At 39.3% G+C, this 24,699-nt stretch overlaps 1 protein-coding gene across 1 annotated transcript in view; it reads right to left on the reverse strand.

Moving 5' to 3' along the window:
• The window catches only part of LOC126818601 (kinase suppressor of Ras 2), a 60,895-nt gene that overhangs the window by 4,136 nt on the left and 32,060 nt on the right, over positions 1 to 24,699 (reverse strand). Inside the window, exons 3-8 of the mRNA XM_050546103.1 lie at positions 22,830 to 22,878; positions 14,073 to 14,177; positions 12,989 to 13,153; positions 10,215 to 10,436; positions 9,476 to 9,613; positions 7,533 to 7,662 (exon numbers count right to left, since the gene is read on the reverse strand). Coding sequence (XP_050402060.1) covers positions 7,533 to 7,662; positions 9,476 to 9,613; positions 10,215 to 10,436; positions 12,989 to 13,153; positions 14,073 to 14,177; positions 22,830 to 22,878 — 809 coding nt within the window. The remainder of the gene's footprint in view (positions 1 to 7,532; positions 7,663 to 9,475; positions 9,614 to 10,214; positions 10,437 to 12,988; positions 13,154 to 14,072; positions 14,178 to 22,829; positions 22,879 to 24,699) is intronic.

Raw genomic sequence — 24,699 nt, forward strand, 5'->3', positions numbered from 1 at the left:
AACAGCGTTTTTCTTAGAAGTAAAATCAAGTCAATAGCAAAGCAGTAAAAAAATTAAGAGAAAATTTTCAGCTAGATTAACATGTCTTTCACGAAATTAAGTATTCCATGCTGCCAACTAACACAATTTGTATGGAATTCGACTACTTAAGTTCCAGCAGTCAGGTCACACCAAATTAATTACTTGTTCTTTGTGAACACCTGTTAAAAAAAATCTTATCATTTCTTCAGAAAAAGGACTAATTTCAAAACAGAATTCAAAAATATTAAGCTTTAACATTTCAAACAAAACATCTTTCATATGGAAATTCATTTATCAAGATCCCGAAAAACAGAAAATGAAATTGTTTTGGCCTGACGTACAAATGCGCGTTTTTTTAACCTAGAAATCGATCCATTTTTCAACTGTCAGCAAGAACCACAAATTGACACTACAGTAAAATTATTGGTTATTATACATTACTCAGTTTTGCAGAATTAATACCTTTCGGGACAAATATCATTTTTGTTTAAACACGGCATGAGATGAGATGTTGATATGAAAATCTTTCCGTTAAGTAAATCGACATTTATTACTTTATTTTTTGATCCGATATTGACATGTCACGTGATGTTTACGATGAACTGTGACGTACATAGGCGTACGGGGTCGATGACAGTTAGGGGGGCAGAACCCGAAATGCCCGAAAAAATTTCGGGTTTACAGACAGCGGCGCCGGTCTTCCTCGAGAGGCGAAAAAGCAAAGCTTACCTTGTATGGAACCCCCCCCCCCCCAAAAAAAAAAAAAAAAAAAAAAAATTTTTTATTCTAAAATTTGACGGCTGCTAACACGTTTTCCTGCTATTTCAGCCCGTGAACAGAGCAACTTCAAAGTGGTCTATTATAGCCTAATTAAGATGGCTGACTCGAATTCCAATCAAAAGATCAATCTTTTACAGTCCAGGAAGACGGAACTTCAATTTGGTCCAATATAGCCCACCTGGCTGCCCCGAATTCCAAACAACCAATCAATCGTTGCGGGGTATGGGGGCCTCAGGCTCACGGAGAAAATTTTGAAAATTTAACCACCGCATATGCGTTTTCTGCTATTCTAGCCCGTGTAAGCAACTCCAAAAGTATCCAATGGTTTTGTAACTCAAATCCCATTCTGAATTCCAACCATCCAATCAGACTGTTGCAGCTGCATTCACAAATAATAATCGATGCCCGAAAAATATCGCACAAAGTAGAGTGGCTCCAGACAAAATGTTTTAATCCATAGTTAACTCAGTACAAATTTGTGGTATTCAATTAAAAGCTAAGTAAAATGAGTGTTTTATTAAGGCTCGAGAGGTGAAGAAGCGGAGCTGACCTTGTAAGGACCCCCCAAGAAAAATTTTGGAATATTTGACGGCCGCAAACGCGTTTTACTGCTATTCCAGCCCGTAAAATTAGTGTTTTATTAGATTTCGGGCACTGTATTTTGCCAAGTAGATGAAATAAATTTTTTATTCACTTTACCCTTATGCCCGAAAAGTCAGCTTGCCCGAAAGTTAGGGGGGCAGCTGACCCCCTGCCCTCCTAACTCGTACGCCTATGGTGACTGACGTAGATTGTGGTTATGGCGACCACCGGGGAATATGCTCCAATTAGAGTAATTTCTTTTACCCATGCGTCACTTTGTACTACAATATATACACAGTCTGACAGTCAGTCACAGTCATAAAATGTACGTCTAACTTTTCTGCATCAGCCTGGCTAATGACAGGCGTACGTCAGACAGCGAGGGAAGTTTTGACCGGAGAGCGGTTCAAAAGCCTACTCTTATTTCGAATTCCAATTGATATGGTTATTTTAGGTGCAGGCCAATATATAAACGGAACCCCGGTTTCTGTTCCATCCGAACGATTACAAGCTGTTAACTGCCAGACTCTCCATCCTTGGCAACATCGGTATCTAACCATGTACTATGTCAGCGGCCCAACACCTTTTCACTGGCCCAATCTACACAATCAATAGCCATAGTACTGTCTGACTCCTTGAGTAGCATCCATAGAATCAAACTTCTCCAAAAGCCGGCAGGACATAATCCATCAAGTTAGGGACCTTAATCAAAAAATTAAGAATAGTAGAAGGGAGGTAGTCCTTGCATGGATCCCCTCCCACGTCAATATTTTCGGCAATGAACAAGCCGAAAAACTAGCCAAGGAGGGGTTGTCATTAAATGAACTAGAAAATTTAGAATATAGCAGGCAGGAATTTGAAGGCATAGCAAAAGAGAAGATTAAAAGTGCATGGAAAACCCGTCTTAAACAAGAAAACATCCATCGCTATCAAATAGATAGCAATCTTGTAGACAAGGTTTACATCAATCATCGTTTAATCAAAATATGCAAGCTCACCACGAGGCTCAAAACAATAGAGGTAGTCAAAGACTACACATATACACCAATCAAATGCCCGCGTGGACGTATCGCAACCGCCTCTCACTTACTAATAGATTGTAATCAGTTAACAAACAAACGACAATCAACGATTGACAATCTAACAAAGAGGGGCAGAACCTTCTGTCTCAATTCTCTCCTTTCCCCACACCCAGATGACAGATGCTGGACCTCCCAGCTTATCTGGGACTTCATAAAAAGTATAGGTATGGAAAAATTCATATAATGATAAACGAAAACAAAAGCTAGGTAACCAACCATCAGCAAGGCGGCGCGCAAAAATGTCCCCTAGAGTGTAACGCCAACCGCCTTGCACTACTAAACCAAATAAAACAAATGAACTAATCAATTAAAAAAAAACCACATAGCAAGGCGAGGCGCAAAAATGTCTCCTAGAGAGATACCCCACCACTATAAATGTCTGTCAGAGTGTTTTTGTAATACCTGAAGATGTACGGTACATTGCTGTGCGATTTTCATGTGGTAAACTTTTGAGCTAATCCAGGCTAGTTGGGGGGCATGGCATTTTGGGCGTGGAATACCACACCCACCACTAGAAACCCTGCAGACTTACATTCTGATGACACCAGATATACATACATTGATACCATATAGGAGAAAATTGGTACACTTTTCAGCTAGGTTAACCCCCTGGGCTCCTGCTCTATATTCAAAGCATCGCCTGCTTGCCTCGTGCGTTATCTCCGGTTTCCCCCCGCTGTTAAATATTGACTTATGTTAGTCCCAAAAGTGCCTAGTTTGTTTCGAGTGGACGCTATCCCCTCTCTGTCATGAAATATTGCGAAATACATTGTTAGAAATTCTTTTTATAAATTTAAACAAGATTAATTTTGTTATTCTTGTACAAAGATCAGATGTTGTATTTATTGCGATATTTCAGACAGTTTCAGTATCTCAAGAGAATTGCTTCAAATTTAGATAAATTTACAAGCAGATGAGTCTTGAATTAATATTATTAGTCTTTATTAATTAAGTTTAGTTATTAAAACTTTATCTAAAACTGCTACTGTATAAACAACCCTCGTCCCTAAGGATCAGCGGACACACCATAATAATAGTATGTTATTAATAATCTGATTATATTGCGCAGTATCCATACATGAGCATACCCAAAGCGCATTCCAAGAGAGAGACAGAGAGACAGAGAGAGAGATTGGGTTTAATGTCCACTCGACACAAACTAGGTCATTTCGGAACTAACATATGGTTTAATTTTTTTATTTCAATAATTCGCTTGCGTGCAGGGATCTTTAGCAGTGGGAGGAAACCGGAGGACCCGGAGAAAACCCACGAGGTTGGACAGGCGAGGACTCGGAGAAAACCCACGAGGTTGGACAGGCGTAACCTACTCCTTGTCACGTACAACCGGGGATTTGAAACCACGCCAGTTGACTCAATGACAGGCCTTATGACACAGCGCGCACGTGCTAACCATTCGGTCATCCCCCCTCCCCGCATTCCAAAAGCTTAACACAACTGTCACAAAACCTTTATCCAAATAAAGGTACACAATACGTTAGTGCTGATATAACCTACGAAATAAATTTTTTGACCGACACTGGGACCGAACCCGGAATTTCCTGGCTAGTGAGCCGACACCACGGCTGCAAACAAAGAGAGCGAAATGGAGCTTAACGTCCACTCGAGGCACGTGTTTCAATATAATTTCAATTCAATTGCGCGTAAGAGTGTTTGGCTATCCGGGGGTGGGGGGCAGAGAAAACCCACGAGGTTAGACAGGCAAACTTACTCCTTGTTACCTACAAACTAGGAATCGAAACCAAGCCACTTGACATGACAGACCTTATGACCCAAGTGCACTCCAGCGAACCACCCTGGCTCCAAAACACAATATTAATAGACTGGTATTAACAATATTAATAAAATGGAAGAAAAAGATTATTTCTTATCCACCTCTAGTTATAGCTAATCCCTAGAGCTAAAATCCTCTAAGAAGCTTATTAAACACGACCCAGGGCCATACAGGCATATTGAAAACCATGATTGAAAGAACCGCAATCCGAAAGATGGGATAATGTAGACAACAATATATCCACAGCATTCTTCCACTTTAGGAAGCTAAATATCTTCGGTTTAGGGCAAAATAAATTATTGAATTAATTTCATCTGATGTAACATTTCTATAAAAGATGCATTATGTTAGATCCAAAAATAGAGCTGACCGTTCTTGCTATAATAGTTCTAAAATAGATAATGAAAATTCATCATTTAAAGTAGCTAAGTCTCTAACTCAATATCATCCAAAATCTTCGACATTGAAAACACGAATTATTTGTCAATTTAAATAAATATTGATGTTGTGATCTTACGGGGAAAGGGTTGGCTTCTGATATCCAATAATTAAGACAAAATAAACAGTTTACCGTTGGTACACGAATCGTGTACCATGGTGCATTTCAGCGCCATTTTTAACAAGGGACTCGTAGAAAGAGGCTAGATATATTCCACAAGTCATGTCAAACGATGACGTCATATTCTTATCTGGAGAGCATGCGCAATAAATGCTATCGGTATAGAGTGGAATAACCAGACGCTAGAGATTGCCATTGGATTGAGACTTCTGGCGTATTTCGCCGAACATAACTGATTAGAAATTGCAGTAAAAACAGAAACGATTGAATGTAAATCAGTTTATATACATTCACATTACATTATTATATACGTTGCGACCGATTTGTATCAATTTCTAGATCCAAAATATGAGCGAAGTTATGAGTGTTGGAAGATGTAACCCTTAACACCTTTAAGAGGGGTAAAAGGTAAATTGGATCCAAGTTCAGTCTTCTAAAAAGAGTTAGGGTTAGTATTCCCCAAAATACTCATTTATATAAAGCCGCCATTGCGGACTCCGGAAATTCTCGACCCCCCCCCCCAACCGGCCTACAATTAGCATCTCCCAACAAAAACATCAGATCATCGCCGGCGACAAAATTCGATACTAGTTGCCGTGAGTCGCACACGGCCGATTTCTTTTATCAATGTGGAGACAATAAAAATTATAGAAAATCGGTCTTGCTTTTTTTTTTAAAACTATATTTTATTCAATAAGAATATGATTGGGGAACCGGCAAGGCCTATATCACCCCTCTCCCTTCAACAAAACAATATAATTACAATTAGTTTAATTAAAGATACATTATGGGAGATTAGATAAAGAGCTGGCCGTTCTCACTATAATAGTTAAAAACTAGATAATGTAAAGGCAATTTGCTGAAAATCTCAGTCAAACTGAGCCACTCTGAACCGAGATTTGGAGATTAAAGTTTCGGTCTAGCCGAAGGAATTATTAATGAGCAGAAATTCGCCCATGTATCTGTTATCACTCGTCACTTCAGTCAGTTATATAGAGGGATAACTCGTGTTTTCCTTTTGCGTTCGTCACTTCCGATTGTTGAAACATTGATTACGCATCTGTCGTAGCAATGATCACTGTGATAAAATAATATTTGGAACGCGTTTAACCAGTTCAATCACATATGTGATAATGACTGGCACCAATATTGTCCTTTAAAATCTATTATAACCTTTGAGCCCGTCTTCATTAGCCCAGTTCCGAGCAGAACAGTAGGACGTTAAAACCCATTTCATTCCATTTCATTATAATCTTTGAGAGGTATTTAGTAACTGGACAGAGCAATAAACTATAACAGCTACTTATTTATTTAAGAAATGGTATAATATGTCCACATTATGAATGTGGGCGTATAGCAACGTCTGGAAAGTTATATTATTCTTTGAAATAAATTTAAATGGGGCAGTAGATAAAATGTCGCCGCTCGTTATTAATAAGAGCAGTAAGTGAACTATCGGTAATATTAAGAGAAATCAGACCAGGAGGCAACGATGGGAAATGAAACCAATCAGCCAGCATAGGAAGGTGACCTATTGAAGACAATGTCGTAATTTGTGAACGCAGACACGAAATGAAATGAAATGTGGTTTAATGTCCTACTTTTCTTCACAAACGTCGTTTTTAAAGACGACCGTACATCATGCCGTGGCCCGTGGGCTATGTGGCAAAATGTGCCGAGATAGCAGCGTTAGGGATCTACTTTTCATGAAATTTATACTGTCAAGTGGTCTTTCATCCTCATCTGAAAGATTAGGAACAGATTCTTGCCAGGCCCTTCGTCATCCATCACTACTGACAAAGGGAAAACCACGCTGGAAAATCCGGAGGAACGTTCTCGGTCGACACCGGATTCGAACCAGGGCCCTTATTCACGAAAACTTAAACTAAGATAAAATCGAAATTTTAAGAAATACTGCAGGAGGTCTGGGGTGTTCTCTCCCGGTGTTGACCGAGAACGTTCTTCGGGATTTTATGTTGCGTTTGGGTTCTGATTAGGTTACTAGGTTAACACGTGTTTCCATGGGCAACGCTTTATATTAGAATTACAATGGCCCTGATAGGTCATATTAGCTGTATCTTTCCCAACTCCCACGATCCTCAAGCACATTTGGCTAAGTCTCCCCGGACACATCTGACACCGTCGTTGGAAGCGGCGCCTTTTAGCTAAGGAGATAGAGGTCATGAATTTCCTTTCTCGGTCTCTCCCATTCCCACTTTACGCTGGACCAGCCCCTTAAACACGACTGACTTTTCTGGCAAGTTTCCCACAGGACACATTTGTCAAGACCGGTCGAAGTGGACATTAAAGCCCGCGAACGAACGGACGTACATGTTATTGCTACCAAAGGATGGGAGGATGAATTTCTGTCCCCGCCCCTCAACCTACTCGTCCCACCCTTCCCACCCAATGCCGGACTATAGTCCCCCACCCCCAAACACGATTAGCTCATCTAGCAAGCTCCACGAACAAACTACATACAGATTATTGGTATCAGATATTTTTTACCTTTAAGGGTGTTGTAATTGTATACAATATGTTGTCATCAGTGGAAGAGGACGTTACGTGCCACAAATGATCGAACGGACGGACGTACAGATATATTTACCTCTAAGGGTGTTGTACATCGTATACATTAATCTAATTGTTGTCGTCAGTGGAAGCAGACGTTACGTGCCACAAACGATCGAACGGACGGACGTACAGATATATTTACCTTTAAGGGTGTTGTACATCGTATACTATCTAATTGTTGTCGTCTGCCACCGCACACCTGCCATATCAGGGTCATGGGGTCAACATCCTCAAACGGGTATTGACCAGCAAATATTTCATACATAACAGTTCTGAAACAACAACAGAGAAATGAAAAAGGATTAATCGGATTAATTACGACGGAAATACACCCTAGTGTGTAGTCTCGGTCGCCCAGAACCTCCTAGCCTTCAACATATCGTTTGTCTGAATGATAGAAATGAAATGAAATGGGGTTTAACGTCCTACTGTTCTGCTCCAAACTGGGCTTATGAACACAGGCATACGATATACAGTGTGTTATGAGGGAAATTTTGCCCAGGCAGCGGCACTACGGCCTACTCTTATATCGAATTCCAACTGTCAAGGGATCTTTTACGTGCACGCCAATGTGTACACGGGACCTCGATTTTTCGTCCCATCCGAACGACTAGACAACTGTTCTTGTCAGGCCCTCCGTCCTGCATCACTGACAAGTTGGAACCACGCCGGAAAATCTGGATGAACTTTCTCGGCCAATGCAGGGATCGAACATCCGACCTCCAGGCTAGCGAGCCAGCGCCTTGCCCACTTAGCCACCGTGATCCCGCCTTTTATACCAAGACTGTCGAGCTATTTTACTGTATACATTTAAAGGACAACCTTTTGGTGTCCATCAATATTACATATGTTATAGAACAGATACAATTTTAACACAATCTGATTAAAACACAGATCCTGTGTCGTTTCGTTTTTCATAGTTCAAAATTTTGTTTTACTTGTCTTTACTACACTAGAATCTGGAAAAGTTGTTATATAATCCGCGTTCTGGAAGATTAGCCCTTGAAACGGTCAGTTAGTAATGATGATCGAGGCTAGGCGGAAATTTCAATCGCTTTATTCTCGGTTCATAGTCGATCAATTTGAATGAAATTTTCAGAAAATTGCCTTTACATTATCTAGTTTTTAACTATTATAGTGAGAACTGCCAACTCGTTATCTAATCTCCCATAATGTATCTTTAACTGACAGCCATAAAAACAGTTTACAAGGTGTTGAATATCACAGTGTAACGACCCCTCTTGTCATGTCAATCAGAAGTTCTCGGGTCGGCACCAGGTGTTGGCCTAGAAAGTTCCTCGGGATTTTCCGGCGTGTTTTCGCCTTGTCATTTGTGCAGTATGGAGGGTCTGGCAAGAAACAGTGTCTAGTCGCTCGGATGGGACGAAAAAACGGCGTTGGCGTGCGCGTAAAAACACACTTGACATTTTGAATTCAAAGTAAGCGGTAATGCCACTGTCCGGGAAAAAATCCCCCCCCCCCCCTTAGCACACTGTATAATGGTAATCCAGAAATGATCTAATTTGTTCTGTGTGGACGTTAAACCCCATATCTCGAAAGGAGAAAGAGATTGAAGAGAGAATTGTGGGCTGAGAATTTTGTGGCATTCAATCTTTGATTCCTCCAATACCCACGTACACATGGACCCTAGACAAATCTATTAGTGAAAATCTTAGCCTACAATCGAAAAAAGTACTTGCGACTCCGGTCCCAGAGTATTTTGTCTCATCTGAACGAAAAGAACCACGTTAAAAGCTTCTTTGATTTAGTAAGTGTACATTGTGTTAAGTGTTAACAGGGCTTGAAAAATTCTGAAAGCTCTTCTCAGCCCAGACTAAACTGAGATAACGACCTTTACATATTAGCTCCACTAGTATAGCTTGCTTGGTATCAATATTTATATTCCATAACCTATCGACTAAAAATCAAAATGGCGCCTTCTTTCGGAAACCAAAACACGGAGATTGCCTTATAACACAACCCCGGTTGTTAGCGTGTAGTAATGGCCGGGATTGACAGTTCAACAATTGGGTAAATATTTATATAAGACAATATTAATTTATTTCAATATTTACTGATTCTCACCCAAATGCAAAAATATCGGTTTCTTTGGAGTATGTCGTGGCCATGGTAACCAGTCGTGGTGGTTTAACGCATGCGGAAGCCAGTATTTCCGGTGCAACGTACGTCAACTGATGGTGTGGTATCACTGCATAGTTAGACCTGGATGGAGAAATAAAAATGGAAATTTAATTAAATATACTAATAATCTGAAATAGGTCAGTTAAAAAAACCTCCCAAAACCCCCCAAAATAGAACAACCCAAAGAATCTAAACAAAAACGTCACATGAGAGTAAAATAGCAGGGACTTGATGGCGTTCGGCTAATTATGTCATTCACTACAAGAATGATTTTTAAAGAAAAAAAAGACCACTAAAATAGTCTAACAAATAGACAATTTACTGCTATCTTCCTGTACCAAGTTCTAAAGGTGACAAATAATGGATTTATCGGAGGGTGGTTACAGGACTATTCTATAGAGATGACGTCAAGCAAAACTCATCCTGGGCGTAGCGAAGCTAAGGGGTTTCTCGACGTATCCTATCGATTATTCCGAGAGAGAGAGAGAGAGGGGGGGGGGGTTGTATACTGCGCCGTCACCAGGGGTGTGGAGAGAAAGAGAGAGAGTGTTGTATACTGCGCCGTCACCAGTTGTGTCCATTCGTCTGGAGAGAGAGAGAGTTGTATAATGCGCCGTCACCAGGTGTGTCCATCCGTCTGGAGAGAGAGAGAGAGAGAGAGAGAGAGAGACTTGATATTTACCTGTCGTGGACAGATTCAGCTATTCCCCAATCCATGGCACTGAGTTTAACTCTTGGACACAGAAAAACGTTGTGTGTATTAAGTCGCCGCAGCACGATGCCTTTAGCGTGGAGATAACCCATGCCTAATGCTATCTGTCGTAACATCTGTACTTTACTGTACATGGAGATTTTCTCATGTTTCACATGGATATGTTCATATAACGACGTCCCTCGATGAAAACTGAATTTATAAAAAAAATAAGCACATTATCCGTTTGATTAAAATAAGATTTAAAGTCCCTAGGATAGGAATAGGGAATATGGATATGTTCATATAACAAAGTCCCTCGATGAAAACTGAATTTATAAAAAAAAAAAAAATAAAAAAAAATAAATAGAATAAGCACATTATCATGTAGCGTGATAGGATTAGGAATAGGGAATATGGATATGTTTATATAACGAAGTCCCTCGATGAAGACTGAATTTATATATAAAAAAAAATAAGGACATTATCCATTTTTATTAAAACACAGGTTTAAAGTCCCTATGGGTCATGTAGCGCGATAAGATTAGGAATAGGGAATATGGTTATGTTTATATAAGGAAGTCCCTCGATGAAAACTGAATTTATATCTAAAAAAAATAAGCACATTATCCATTTTTATTAAAATACAGGTTTAAAGTCCCTATGGGTCATGTAGCGCGATAAGATTAGGAATAGGGAATATGGTTATGTTTATATAAGGAAGTCCCTCGATGAAAACTGAATTTATATCTAAAAAAAATAAGCACATTATCCATTTTTATTAAAATACAGGTTTAAAGTCCCTATGGGTCATGTAGCGCGATAAGATTAGGAAGAGGGAATATGGATATGTTTATGAAAACTGAATTTATATATAAAAAATAAATAAATAAAAAATAAGCACATTATTCATTTTTATTAAAATACAGGTTTAAAGCCCCTATGCGTCATGTAGCACGGTAGGATTAGGAATATTTTGCTAATTACAATATTGTGAAAGATTAGTGTCTAATGGCAATGTCAGTTCAAAAATGGTGCATGCCCGTTGAGTATTTACAGAGATGTGTGGAATTGGAAGTTCATCGATCTATGGTCATCCCTATGTAATAAGCCGGCCACCATTTTGTTGTCAACAAAGCCGGTACATTGTCTAGAGTTAGTATTTTTATTTTGTTTTCTTAATCAATCTAATTACATATTATCGTGGATTAAACGTGAGAAATTATATATTTTAGCGAAAAATGTCAATGGCACACAGTTACTTTAAGTTTCATTGTTTTTGAAAAGAAACTTTCCACGACCTCACCACTGATTAAAGCGACAATACGTTCATTAAGCCAGAATACTTTGTCGTCATAAATCAGCTTTTAGTCATATTTGTTGAATATGGATATTAATTAAAACTTTCTGTCTGGTTTAATGGTCGCAAGAGAGACATTAATTAATATATTGATACAATCTAGGCTCCCAGGGAGAAGTTTACCGTTAGTTTCTCTCTGGGAAATCTCGTCGGCCATGTTTCAGTCTGAATTCGGCTCCTAAGCTCCTCCCCAGTGGCTCTTCATTGTCTACCCTAGCAATGTGAATGTTTCAGGGTGAACTTGGGACCCGAGCGAATTTGGGCCCTTGGCGAGTTGGGCCCCGTGCCAAATTTGAGCCAATTTTAGCCCCGTGCCAATTTGAGCTCCGTGCGAAGCCGAGTATCCTGCTAGTTTGAAGTAGTGGTACGCTAACATCAAAGGCTGACGTCACATCTCTATTTTAAAACAGCTCTAATTGAACGTTATTTTGATAGACCGTCAGAAAAAGAATTTTAGTTTTCGAACAATGTATTTAAGAACTCCGAAAGTTTGTAAGATTGAAATAGTTATTGATGACCATACTATAGCATGCTTAGTTTAAAAACTCTAAACAAATACTGGATGTGGTTGGGTGGGTTTTTTTGTTGATAAATTAATATCAATATTGCTCTTTAAAGATGAAAAAGTTTGTTCAATCATTACCGCGATATGTTTTTATGTCAACAAGAATGAAGCCAAGTAATAAGTATAATACCGTGAACAATTGGCCGCCCAGGAGTTCTTTTCTTAGATTATGGCATAGGTGACATGACATGAAATGGGGTTTAACGTTCTAATGTTTTGTTCCGACTAGGCTAATGAAGACGGGCATACGCCATACAGTGTGTCATGAGGGAAATTTGGCCCGGGGAGGGCACTGTGGTCTACTCTTATATCGAATTCCAACTGTCAAGGGATCTTTTACTTTCACGCCAATGTGTACACGGGACCTAAGTTTTTCGTCTCATCCGAACGACTAGACAGATGTCCCTCGTCAGGCCCCCCATCCTGTACAACTAACAAGGGGGAACCACGTCGGAAAATCCCGATGGGCATGGGTGACAATACGAAATTAATACGATTTAAAGGCATACTTTTCAGAATCGTCGGGCAGACGCCATACACTGTGCCTTAAGAGAAATTTGGCGCGGAGACCGGCGCTACGACAGACTCTTATTTCGAATTCCGCTGTTAGGGTTTCTTTTACGTGCACGCCAACGTGTACACGGGACCAGGTTACTAGTCTAGCACGTTCGTGCTATCCCTTTGTCAGTGGTGCGGGATGGAGGGCCTTGTATGGAACAGGGTCTAGTTGAGCGAATGGGACGAAGAGCCACTGCCCGACAAAATTCTCTCGGAGCACACTGTATGACCGTCTTCATTAGCCCGATGGAGCAACAAAATAGGATGTTAGAGACTTGTTACCTCGTTATTACAGCCAGGTCGGGCGGTTCCGTGCACGCTGCCATAAAAAGTATGATATTTTCATGACGAATCCTACATAATTTCGTTAAATTCATCCAAAATGTATCAGTTACGTCATCTCTTCCACTGAACAGGTGCACTGTGACGTCACCATGCCATCGTCCCCTGTAATAAAGTAACAAAAATAACGCATGCGCTATGGTAACATTTGTTTTATTTTTTTCAATGCTATTGATCACCGACAAGAACATATATGGTCAATAGCGTCGAAAGTATTGCAAACAGTGACCGATAAGGAAAAGTATGTCCCCGATTTGGGAGATGCTAATGGTAGGCCAGTTGGGGAGGTTCAGGGGTCCACATTGACCGCTTTATATAAAATGAGTATTTTGGGGAATACTAACCCTAAATTGGACCCAAGTTCAGTCTTGTAAGAGAGAGAGAGAGAGAGAGAGAGAAATGTGGTTTAACGTCCACTCGACACAAACTAGGTCATTTCGGGACTAACATATGGTTCAATTTTATTGGAATAATTTGCTTACGCGTAGGGGTCTTTAGCAGTGGGAGGAAACCGGAGGACCCGGAGAAAACCCACGAGGTTGGACAAGCGACCCTACTCCTTGACCCGTATAACCGGGGATTCGAAACCACGCCAGTTGACTCAATGACAGACTTTATGGTACAGCGCGCACGTGCTAACCATTCAGCCACCCACCCCCCCGTCTTGTAAGACGGGGTACGGTTAGTATTCCCCAAATACTCATTTAAAGCAGCCATTGTGGACTCCAGAAATGCCCGAACCTCCCCAACCGGCTAATTTCCGGAGTCCACAATGACCGCTTTATATAAATGAATATTTGGGGGAATACTAAACCTAACTCTAACCCTAACCCCTATTTAGAGGGGCAAAGGGTAAATTGGATCCATGTTCAGTCTTCTAAAAAGGGTAGGGTTAGGGTTAACAATCCCCTATTTGCTCATTTATATAAAGAGGCCACTGTGGACTCCGGAAAGTCCCGAACCTCCCCAGCCGGCTCACAACTAGCATCTCCCATATAGATAATAGAAGGAAGGTCCAACTTACTTGTATATTTTACATCTTCGCCCTTCTTTTAAACACTCGGCTAACTCGACAGTTTTAAATGGTATTGAAAAATCAGCCAATGATGTTCTTCCTTGTAATATCAGCCTACAAACAAATAAATTATTATTTCATTTATACTGAGTGAAAAGAAATGCAATGGGGTTTAATGTCCTACTTTTCTACACCTAGTTTGTGTCGAGTGGACGTTAAACCCAATCCCCCCCCCCCCTCTCCCTATCTCTTTCTCTTTCTGTTTACGCGAGTAAAGGGAGTACACAGGGGCGAGCAATCGGTGAGTAAATGTAGCAGATTTTAGCATAATGTTAGGATTTAGTGTTTAAATCATTATTAAAGGGTGTATGAATCATATTTGGCCAATCGAATAATCCGAATATAATTTAAACGATGGTGTCATTTTTGAAATATATGAAGCAAACGGTGACATTGATTCGCAGAAACAGCAAAGGCAAATCACGAAAGGACGGTGACATTGATCCGCAGAAACTGCGAACGCTAATCACGAAAGGAAAATAGGATAAAACGACTTGATCATCGAGATTCACTCATTTCAAGCTTATAAATTTATTAAACTGAAACTGAAGATGATAATTAAAAAACTTTTGGGTAGAATTACCGCAATTAGTCGAGTATTGAGGAATACGATTCGGTATTATTATTAATAATATTTCATTAACGTAAATTAATTAAAATACTCTTTGGCGCAATTAGTCTCCTCTTCTGTCATTTGACTGCGCAGTTCGTTTTACATGCTCAGATTAAAAGTGACGTGATTAGGTAGGCGAATCTGCCAATTCACTATTTAGTTAAAGGACAATATTGGTGTCAGCCATTATCACATAATGTGATATAACTGGTTAAACACATTCCAAATATAATTTTAACACAGAGGTCATTGCTACGATAGATGCGTAATGAAGATTTGAGGTAACGGAAGTGACGCAAAAAAAGGAAAACAAGAGTTATACCTCCATATACCGAATGCTCTTGATTTTCAACGGATTTAAAGAAGATATAACTGGTTAAACACATCACAAATATAATTTTAACACAGAGGCCATTGCTACAATAGATGCGTAACGAAGATTAGAAGAAATGGAAGTGATGCAAGAAAAGGAAAACCTCTATATACCGGATGCTCTTGATTTTCAACGGATTTAAGAAGATAAGCGGTTTTAATTAACATCGGTAGCTATGACAATCGCGACTCTGCGTCGCTCAGAATAAAGTAATTCGAATAAGATACCCTTTCATTATCTAGTTTATAACTATTATCAAAATCTTACATAGTTTCTATCTTTGAGATAGTTATAAGATGCAATTTGCGATCGTACTAAACCCAGTGAAAACCAAGAGGTTAGACAGGCGATGCTACCCCTTGTCACTGTAAAGTGATTTGTATTCAATTTTATAAACAAAATCTCGTAATTTCTAATCCATTATGTTCAGTGAAATATGTGAACAGTCAAAATTAAACTGCAGTCGTTTACGCTTGTACTATCCAATTTACACGTTTTTTTTTATTATTAGCTTATCGTTCGTGAATCATCCATTACTAATTACTTCCGCATTGTCTTGTAGGATATGTTTTCTTTCTTCATTACAAATGGCACCCGAAACCACAGAGTATGTTGATTGCTTTATGTCTTAAATATTGGATGTTAGAATAACAACTTCAACATTAATTGAAAATAGACCGATATTGAATCCTAATTCGCGTTTTTAATTCCGAATGTAATGTAAATTGTTAGTTAGCGGTCCAACCCCTTTATCATTCTCCCTACTCCTCATTCAAACTAAACCAGAAACCTCAAAACATCTTCCCCTCAATTAGTTCCTAATTCACAAAAGCTTAATTTCAAGTTACTCCTCTTTGTCTTCAAAACGTTCAAAGGCCAATATTTTATATAAAAAGTCTTGTAAAGCCATATAGTACTACCAGTAGAAATCTCTTTTCTCAGAAAATACATCTCCTAAAATCTCCAACTATTAATTTACAGATTGGAAAACGTACTTTTTCCTATGCTGGACCCGTTTCTTTGGAATAAACTACCTGAGTCAATGAAACAATTAATGTCATTTTAAATCACCCATCTGAAAAGAATCCATGAGTATAACAACCAACAGCGCCTTAGAAAATGCTCCAGTGTTAACGTGCTTTGGGGGGGGGGGGTAGCCGAATGGTTAGCACGGGCGCGCTGTATCATAAGATCTGTCATTGAGTCAACTGGCGTGGTTTCGATTCCCCGGTTGTACGTGACAAGGAGTAGGGTCGCCTGTCTAACCTCGTGGGTTTTCTCCGGGTCCTCCGGTTTCCTCTCACTGTCAAAGACCTCTTCGCGCAAGCGAATTGTTGAAATACAATTGAACCATGTGTTAGTCCGGAAATGACCTAGTTTGTGTCGAGTGGACGTTTATAAACCTCGTATCTACATTTTAATCAGACTGTGAGAGTGTGTGAACACTCTTCTTTTGGTTAACAGAGGCTATCAAATACTAAAAGCCAGGTAATTGTATAAGGATGCTTGTTTCTGATATCACTTCGGTGGAAGCGGACGTTAAATAAAGTTAAAATACAGATGTGACGTCATCCTTTGATGACCCTGTTAACAGTAGTTTAAAGGCTCAATACCACTTTTGTTGTAACAGAATAATATGTCCCAATCTTTATTCGGGTCAACAAATTGTACTATTTTACAGTATTCCAATTAATTGATGATACAAATTTCATCTTAACACACCTAATTTAAAAAAATTGGAAAAATTCAACTAAATGATTTGAAATACCTAACGTATACCTTTTCAATGTGACTTGGATTTAAAAATATTTCCGAACCCTCTGGACAAGTAAAATAGGATTTAATGGATAATTTACACAACAGGTAGGACACTTAAACATCTAATACTTAGAATAAGGCTAATATTTATTTACTGGAGCTGTCAAGCCAGCAAGAGTGTTATTGTCCCTTTAATGGTGTTCAGTCTGTAAATGGGGAATTGCATATTTGAATGATTCCAATGTAAAGTAAGTGAATCGGGTTTAATGCCTCGATGTTAAAACGTAAAACTAACAGGGCAGCAATAACAGGCAATGATCCAAACTTTTGGTTTTACAATCGACCCTACCCCTTATCACGCACAAGCTTGGGATCGAAACCAAACCACTTGAATCAGTGACAGACCGTATGATCTAACGGCCACAAACCCCCATATGATGCTAAGACCATGGTGTAAAACCAACAGGGCAGAAATAATAGGCAATGATCCGAACTTTCCGTGCCAAGATCGATATTTATATGTCGCTGTAAAGTAATATCCATTTAGTGTTTTATGTTAGAAGAAAAACCATGTTGAAAGTTAGTACTATAATACATTAATGGTTGTTTGAGAAATGTCGATATTAAGTGTTAAGAGGTACCCATTATTTGATTTAATAGTATTTACACGCATAGCATCAATAATGTACAGGGCCCTGTTTCACGAAATTTTAACTAAGGATAAAATCCAAATTTTAGTAGATACAGTAGAATCTGTATGAGCAGCCACTCCTATTCAGCGACATCTTCTTGTAAGCGGTCACGATAAATTCCCCCCGTAGAAATTCTGTTGTTTCATCTCTTTATTCAACGGTCACTCCTCTAACGCGGCCAGCGGTCACTATTTTACTAATAAATTCAACAAAACATCGCCCATTCAACGGCCATTGTTGAATGATACAATCTTGTCGTTCTTTGTAACACCCCCGCTAATCCCGTGAGTAGTAGTTAATTAACTGGACCCCCACTGATCAGGTAAAAAGAAAAGTAAACATAACAATCAACCCGGGATTATCTGTTAATTAATCTTTTGTTTTATTAAACGACTAACCTGATCATTGTTTTCACGCGTAACGACACATTATTTGATACTGATTGAATAAAATAAAAGTACCAAGTTTTGTCACGATCATCTAGTATCTCTCTTAGCGCCTCCTATAATATTACATACAGAGTTACACCCCCTGTAAATAGGTGATAAAATTAGCGATGTTTTTTGTTCATGTGCTTTTTTGATAAAATAAAATGAATTCATCGATTTTCTTCACAAAAATGGATAAATATTATCGAATGCATCACAATGGTAGACAGTAGTATCGAAGGTTGGTACAAAATGACAAGTTTACAGAAGTTATGTCCGAGATTTGAGTAAAGAATTTTCGTCCGGCGCAAGATTCAGCGACGGCCAAATTTACCGCTTCCAATGCATCCAAGCGTAATATTTAATTTATGTCGGCACAAAAAGCAACGAGATTTTATTAAGAGGCCACTCCCGTTAAGTTATGTCCGAGATTTGAGTAAAGAATTTTCGTTCGGCGCAAGATTCAGCGACGGCCAAATTTACCGCTTCCAATGCATCCAAGCGTAATATTTAATTTATGTCGGCACAAAAAGCAACGAGATTTTATTAAGAGGCCACTCCCGTTAAGCGGTCAGTTGTGAAAATTCCCGTGGGTGGCTGCTTAATGCAGATTTTGATTGGCTAAGCACTAAAATCAATCTAATATTATCCAATCAAATTACTAAAATCTTGATTTTATCTTAGTTAAAATTTCGTGAAACAGGCCCCTGGTTTTAATCTAATTTGTTTCAAACAAAATGGAGTAAAGTCGAGGTTGATGAAGGATGTTAAGGACTATATACAGTGCGTTTAAGAAGGGCTAATAATATACACCTTGGTTGGAGCACCCGTATATTTTGTGGCCCTAGACTGCATTGTACCGCGTCAATGTTTCATACATAAGAAATGAAATGGCGTTTAACGTCCTACTGTTCAGCTTGTTCTGATCCGAACTAGGCTAATGAAGACGGGTATATGCCACACAGTTTGCTATGAGTGATATTTTGCCCGGACAGCGGCACTATATCGAATTTCAACTGTCAAGGGGTCTTTTACGTGCACGCCAATATGTACACGGGACCTCAGTTTTTCGTACCATCCGAAAGACTAGACAGCTGTCCTTGTCATGCCCTCCGTCCTGCATCACTGGCAAGGGGGAACCCCGCCGAAAAATCTGGATGAACTTTCTCGGCCAATGCAGGGATCGAACTCCCAACCTTTTTCATTTTTGGAAACAGGTTTCATTCATAGTTACAAATCTGGGTAAAAATATTATCAGGATCTACTTCAAAACGGCACAGATTGTCTCGGAACGCCAGGAATCTAAACGTTTCTGATCCGCAGCCAATATGCTCAATCCTCTCATGAGAGATGCCCACAACACTAGCAATATGCCGAGTGGTCAATCGTCGATCAGCCATCATGTCATGCACTCGTATACTGTTTTGTAGAATGGTTACTGTTGATGGCATCCCAAGACGCTTAAATTCCCCGTCTTTACTCTGGAAAAGGAAGGGACGTCATGCTCTCGCTGGCGATAATGTGCTCAATCATCTCATGAGAGATACCCACAACACTTGCAATATTTCGAGTGGTCAATCGTCGATCAGCCATCCCCATATCTTGCATCCGGGTAATGTATTCTTGAATGGTTGCTGTTGATGGCCTTCATGGACGCGATTCATCCTCAAGGCTTTCTCTGCCACGCTTAAATTCCACAGCCCACTTCTTTACCGTGGGAAGGAACGCGCATCATCTCCTAAAGTGGAGACCATGTCGGCATGTATATGTGTTGGGGTTAGTCCTTTCAGTTGCAGGTACTCGATGACTTCATTATAGCCAGTTTTGTCCATTACTGGTGATTTCAATGGGTTGGTTCACAAGATGGTCTGGTACAAAGACAATAATAACACTACAGTTGTAGTTCTTATGTCTATGATTCATTCAATGATTGTACTTGGTGGTGCCAAAAGTTTGTTTCAGCCCAATCGATCTACTCTTTTCAGTCTTAGAACTTTTCAGTCAGCCCTCGTGTATGCTTTTCAAGAAAACATAGCATTTATTCAAAAGTTTCAGAGTAGTTCACAGCAAACCCACGAAAAGTTCTCAGCGATCCCAGACCCTGGGGGTTAACACTTTATCGTGGTCACAAGTAAGATATAAGTGTTATCTAATTTTCATAAAATGTTGTTATTTTTTCGTCTAATATCATTATTCAATATTAAAAGTCTCTCAATATTTATACCAAACACAAAATCTGATATTTTTTGGGGTCTTCTTTAGAAATAATCCAAGAAATTATCGAAGCCGGATATTCGGAAACCACATTTGTATTTGTTTCGAGTAACACTGGTGTTGTCTTGAGACAATACCTTGTAATTTTATCCACAGGTGAATGAAATATAGCTGTAATTATCTGCCTTTTTGGCGTAACAGTTTATTTGAGGAAAATATTTACACTAGTTAGGAAAATATTTACACTAGTGTTACATTGGTCATACACTGTAATTACAGATGTGACGTCATCCTTTGATGTTGGCGTACCATTATTTCAAATAATGGTACGAGCAATGTGCCAAGCGTACATTATTTATACTAGTTGCAATATTGGACCCGCATGACGTATTTCATTGAAATGCACGTACTGGATAGTGTCTGTATTTCAAGTTGTTTAATGGCCTCGTGCAAGACATTGCGTAATATATATAGATATTTCCCTCGTGCTATCGCACTCGTACAATATCAATATAATGTTTCACACTCGATCATTAAACTACACCTTTTTACCCCAACACTACATTTGACCTCACCCAATAAATCCCTTCTAAATTCGAAGCAGGAAGTGTTTATGTCCCAATTATATGTCTTCTAATAGATAAGTTTAATGCGTGTTGTAATAATACAAAAAAAAAATGTCTTTAGCAAATCTTCAGACATTTAATCAAGGAAGAATCTAGTGGATTATTCTCCTAAGTATTCTCTATTTTTTTTTTTTATATATTTACATCATATATGAGAATTATCTCGTTGGGATGTTGGCAGTTCTGTCAAATGTGTCACTTCCTGGTTGAGTTGCTAACAGCATCGTAGTGTCTCAATTAATGTGAATTGACACGCTAGAATCATAAAAGCCGCCCAGCCATAAGCGTTCATTGCGGTGTAGAGTTCCGGGCATGTAGTTATTTGAAGAGGCATTAGAGACTTTTGGCAAGCGTAAATTCCTGGTCCGTATTGCGTATCCGTAACGATTTTGCGTGTGACGTCATCAATGCGTGTGTATTTCTCATACGTGATACGGCACACGGATACGGCAGCACGTATCGAACAGCTTTCATACGGAAAAGGTCCGTATAACATCGTCGTCTTTTTATCGTATTTGTTGCTACTTTTAGACGCTGAAATGTTGTGCCGTAGCATTTTTAGGAATCTATGTGTATCCTAGAACACAAAGGTGTATATTTGATGTGATTTTAACCATGGCAAAGACTAGAATTTAATCATTACTTTTGATGAGCTTTTCGCGGAATTTTCATATTTTTCCTGTCTGTCTACACGCTTGTTGATCTACGTGCTAAATTTAGAGAGGTGGGACCTTGCAAATCTGTAAAAGGGGTATATTTTTTAATAAGATTCGACATTAATTTTTAATATTTTTTTTAAATAACTCAGCGACTGTCGAACGACGTCACTCCCTTCAGGAATTTTTTTGTAGGCTAGGTACTTGACTAGTACTGATGTATTGATCTTGATAAATAAAACTGCCACCATGATGTAATAGAACTACGCTCAGCTCAGCTACCCATACGTAGACGGCGCGAAAATCTGCCAAAACTCTAAAACTAAAGCTATATCTCCCTATTGCATGGCGTTTTTTTCTGGTGTTATATAAAGTATGAGACAGTCCATCCAGCGGTTGCCAGGCAAGATACGCCCACATTTTATAAGAGATGGATAGAGAACAAGCTAAAAAGGCGACGTTTCGTACAATCAGGGGCGATAATCCAGGAAGTTATGGTCTGAAATGCGCGAATATCAAAATGGACTGAGATATGTGGGATATAAAGATACATTTTAAATTTCATCAAAATCGGATAAAAATTGTAACTTCTAGAGGGTCCACAACCTTCGTATGTCAGACAGTTTCGGTCCGATTGTCACGAAATTCGAACTCAACCTTCATTGATGTGTAACGGTGATAATCCAGGAAATTACGTTCGGACATGCTCGATGATCGAAATGAACCCAGATCTTTGTGATATAAACATACATTTAACGTTTCATCAAAATCGGTTCAAAATTGTGGCGTCTAGAGGGTTTACAACCTTGATATACCATATATTTACACTATTTGCGTTCGAGGGCGGCCATTTTGCCCGGCAGTTTTGGTCCGATTTTCACGAAATTCGAATTCAACCATCATTAGGTGATATGTTCAAACAGTTTTTAAAATCGCATAAAAATTGTGACCTCTAGAGGGACCAAAAGCTAAAAACGCGAAATTTGGTACAAGTTACAATCCGATATGCGCAAATTTGGAGAAAAAACACGATATGTGGGTTATCAACATGTATTTCAAGTTTTATCAAAATCGGATCAAAATTGTGACCTCTACATGGTCAACAACCTTGATATACCCTATTTTTGACATTATTTGCGTACGAGGGGTTTAAATCCCATTGAACCCAAGCCGAGAGATGATCTAAGGTTGATATTTCGATTTTGTTTTCTTACATTTAAAAATGTTTAATAAGCAATCTGAGTACATAATAATGTGTATTATTTTGAAATTTGTTGATATTTGAGCGAAAATGTATATAGCGCCAATAGACTTTTAGTCGCATGTATAAATAAATAACGTCCCACCTGTCAATAAATGTTAGGCATTCTGTTTGTTCTTCCTCGTCCAGATTATCTGAAATAATAAACACAGTTATTTAACTTGCTCAGTCACTCTTTAATATACATACAAGCGCTTTATTTTTGGACAGGGGTGTTAGATGGCCGAATGGTTAGCATGTGCGCGGCGTTGTATCTAAAGGTCTGTCAGTGAGTCAACTGGCATGGTTTCTATTCCCTGGCTTAACGTGACATGTTTTTTTTTTAGCGGCGCCATTTAACAGTAGCCATTTATGGAGGATGAGAAAAGAGGGTGGGGTAAAAGAAGCCCGTTTTGGTCGCCAGGCTTGCTTGAATGAGCACAAGATTGCATTTTATATTTATTCGATTTCCTCCTACAAGTAAATAGTCACTTAAATCGAAGCGGTCAACTGATTGCTAGAGCAAAAAAGGTGGAGTGACAGAAGCCCGTTTTGGTCGCCAGGGTCGGCTGTAGAAAATGCGAGGCCCAATTTAGGAGGCCCGAAGTTATACAGGATATGACTACATTACAGGACATGTATAACACTAAATAATTCTATATTCATTCATATTTAAAGCCAACTGCTATGCTGGAAATTATTTAAGTTGGTGAGCTGCCGGGTCCCTTTCTAGTGCGGGGCCAAATTCGGGGAAATTGGTTATATGTGCCAAAAGTAAGCCCGGCTGGCTTTCTTTAAGGCAACTATTACTACGACAAAGATTTAACCATTGTCATTAAAATTACTGTGATATGGCGTGAAAAGTGATTTGCATATCCACAAATATCTGCTATAATGATGACAAATAGACAACTCGGTTGTCAAGGGTGATATAGTAACCTATATGTCTACATTCTTAATTATTGATATCAGAAAATAATTACACGTATTTTATACTATATTATTTGACTGGATTGTAGATCAATAGTTCCTGTCAGAGTGATGTGTGTGTGTTATCTGTCCTCGCGCCCTTTGTTTTCCCTTCAGTGACGCACAGGGAGGAGTGGAATGAAATAAAATGGGGTTTAACGCCCTACAGTTCTGCTCCGATTAGGCTAATGAAATTTTGCTCGGGCAGCGGCGCTATGACCCACTCTTATATCGAATTCCAACTGCCAGGGGATCTTTTAATTGCACGCCCATCAATATTAAACAGAGACAGAGAGAAGAGAGAGAAATGGGGTTTAACGTCCATTCGACACAAATTAGGTCATTTCGAGACTTTATTTCAACAATTCGCTTGCGCATAGTGGTATTTAGCAGTGGGAGGACATCGGGGACTCGGAGAAAACCCACGAGGTTGGAAGGCGACCCTACTCCTTGTCATGTACAACCGGGGAATCGAAACCACGCCAGTTGACTCAATGACAGACCTTATAATACAGCGCGCACGTGCTAACCATTCGGTCATCCAACCCCTCAACATTAAACAAAACATGGTTTATATAAAATCTTCCAAATCCCACTGTCAGTGAATAAATGAAATGAAATGAAATAGGGTTTAACGTCCTACTGTTCTGCCCCGATTGGGCTAATGAAGACGGGCATACGCCATACAGTGTGCTATGAGGGAAATTTTGCTCGGACAGCTGCGCTATGGTCTACTCTTACATCGAATTTAAAATGCATGAAATGAAATGAGGTTTAACGTCCTACTGTTCTGCTCCTATAAAATTTAAAATGCTAAGGGTTCTTTAAGAAGGGGTGCGTGGATAGAGCATACATTTCAGGAGTGCATCCAATCAAAGAGTGAAATTAACATAAGTTGAAGATATCGCTGTTAACACTGTGCACGTTAAAGAACCCTTGGCAGTTGGAATTCGAAATAAGAGTAGGCAGTAGCGCCACTGTCCGAACAAAATGTCCTCCATAGTACA

Source organism: Patella vulgata, chromosome 4, assembly GCF_932274485.2.
Source record: "Patella vulgata chromosome 4, xgPatVulg1.2, whole genome shotgun sequence".
In the NCBI taxonomy this organism is placed as follows: Eukaryota; Metazoa; Mollusca; class Gastropoda; family Patellidae; genus Patella; species Patella vulgata.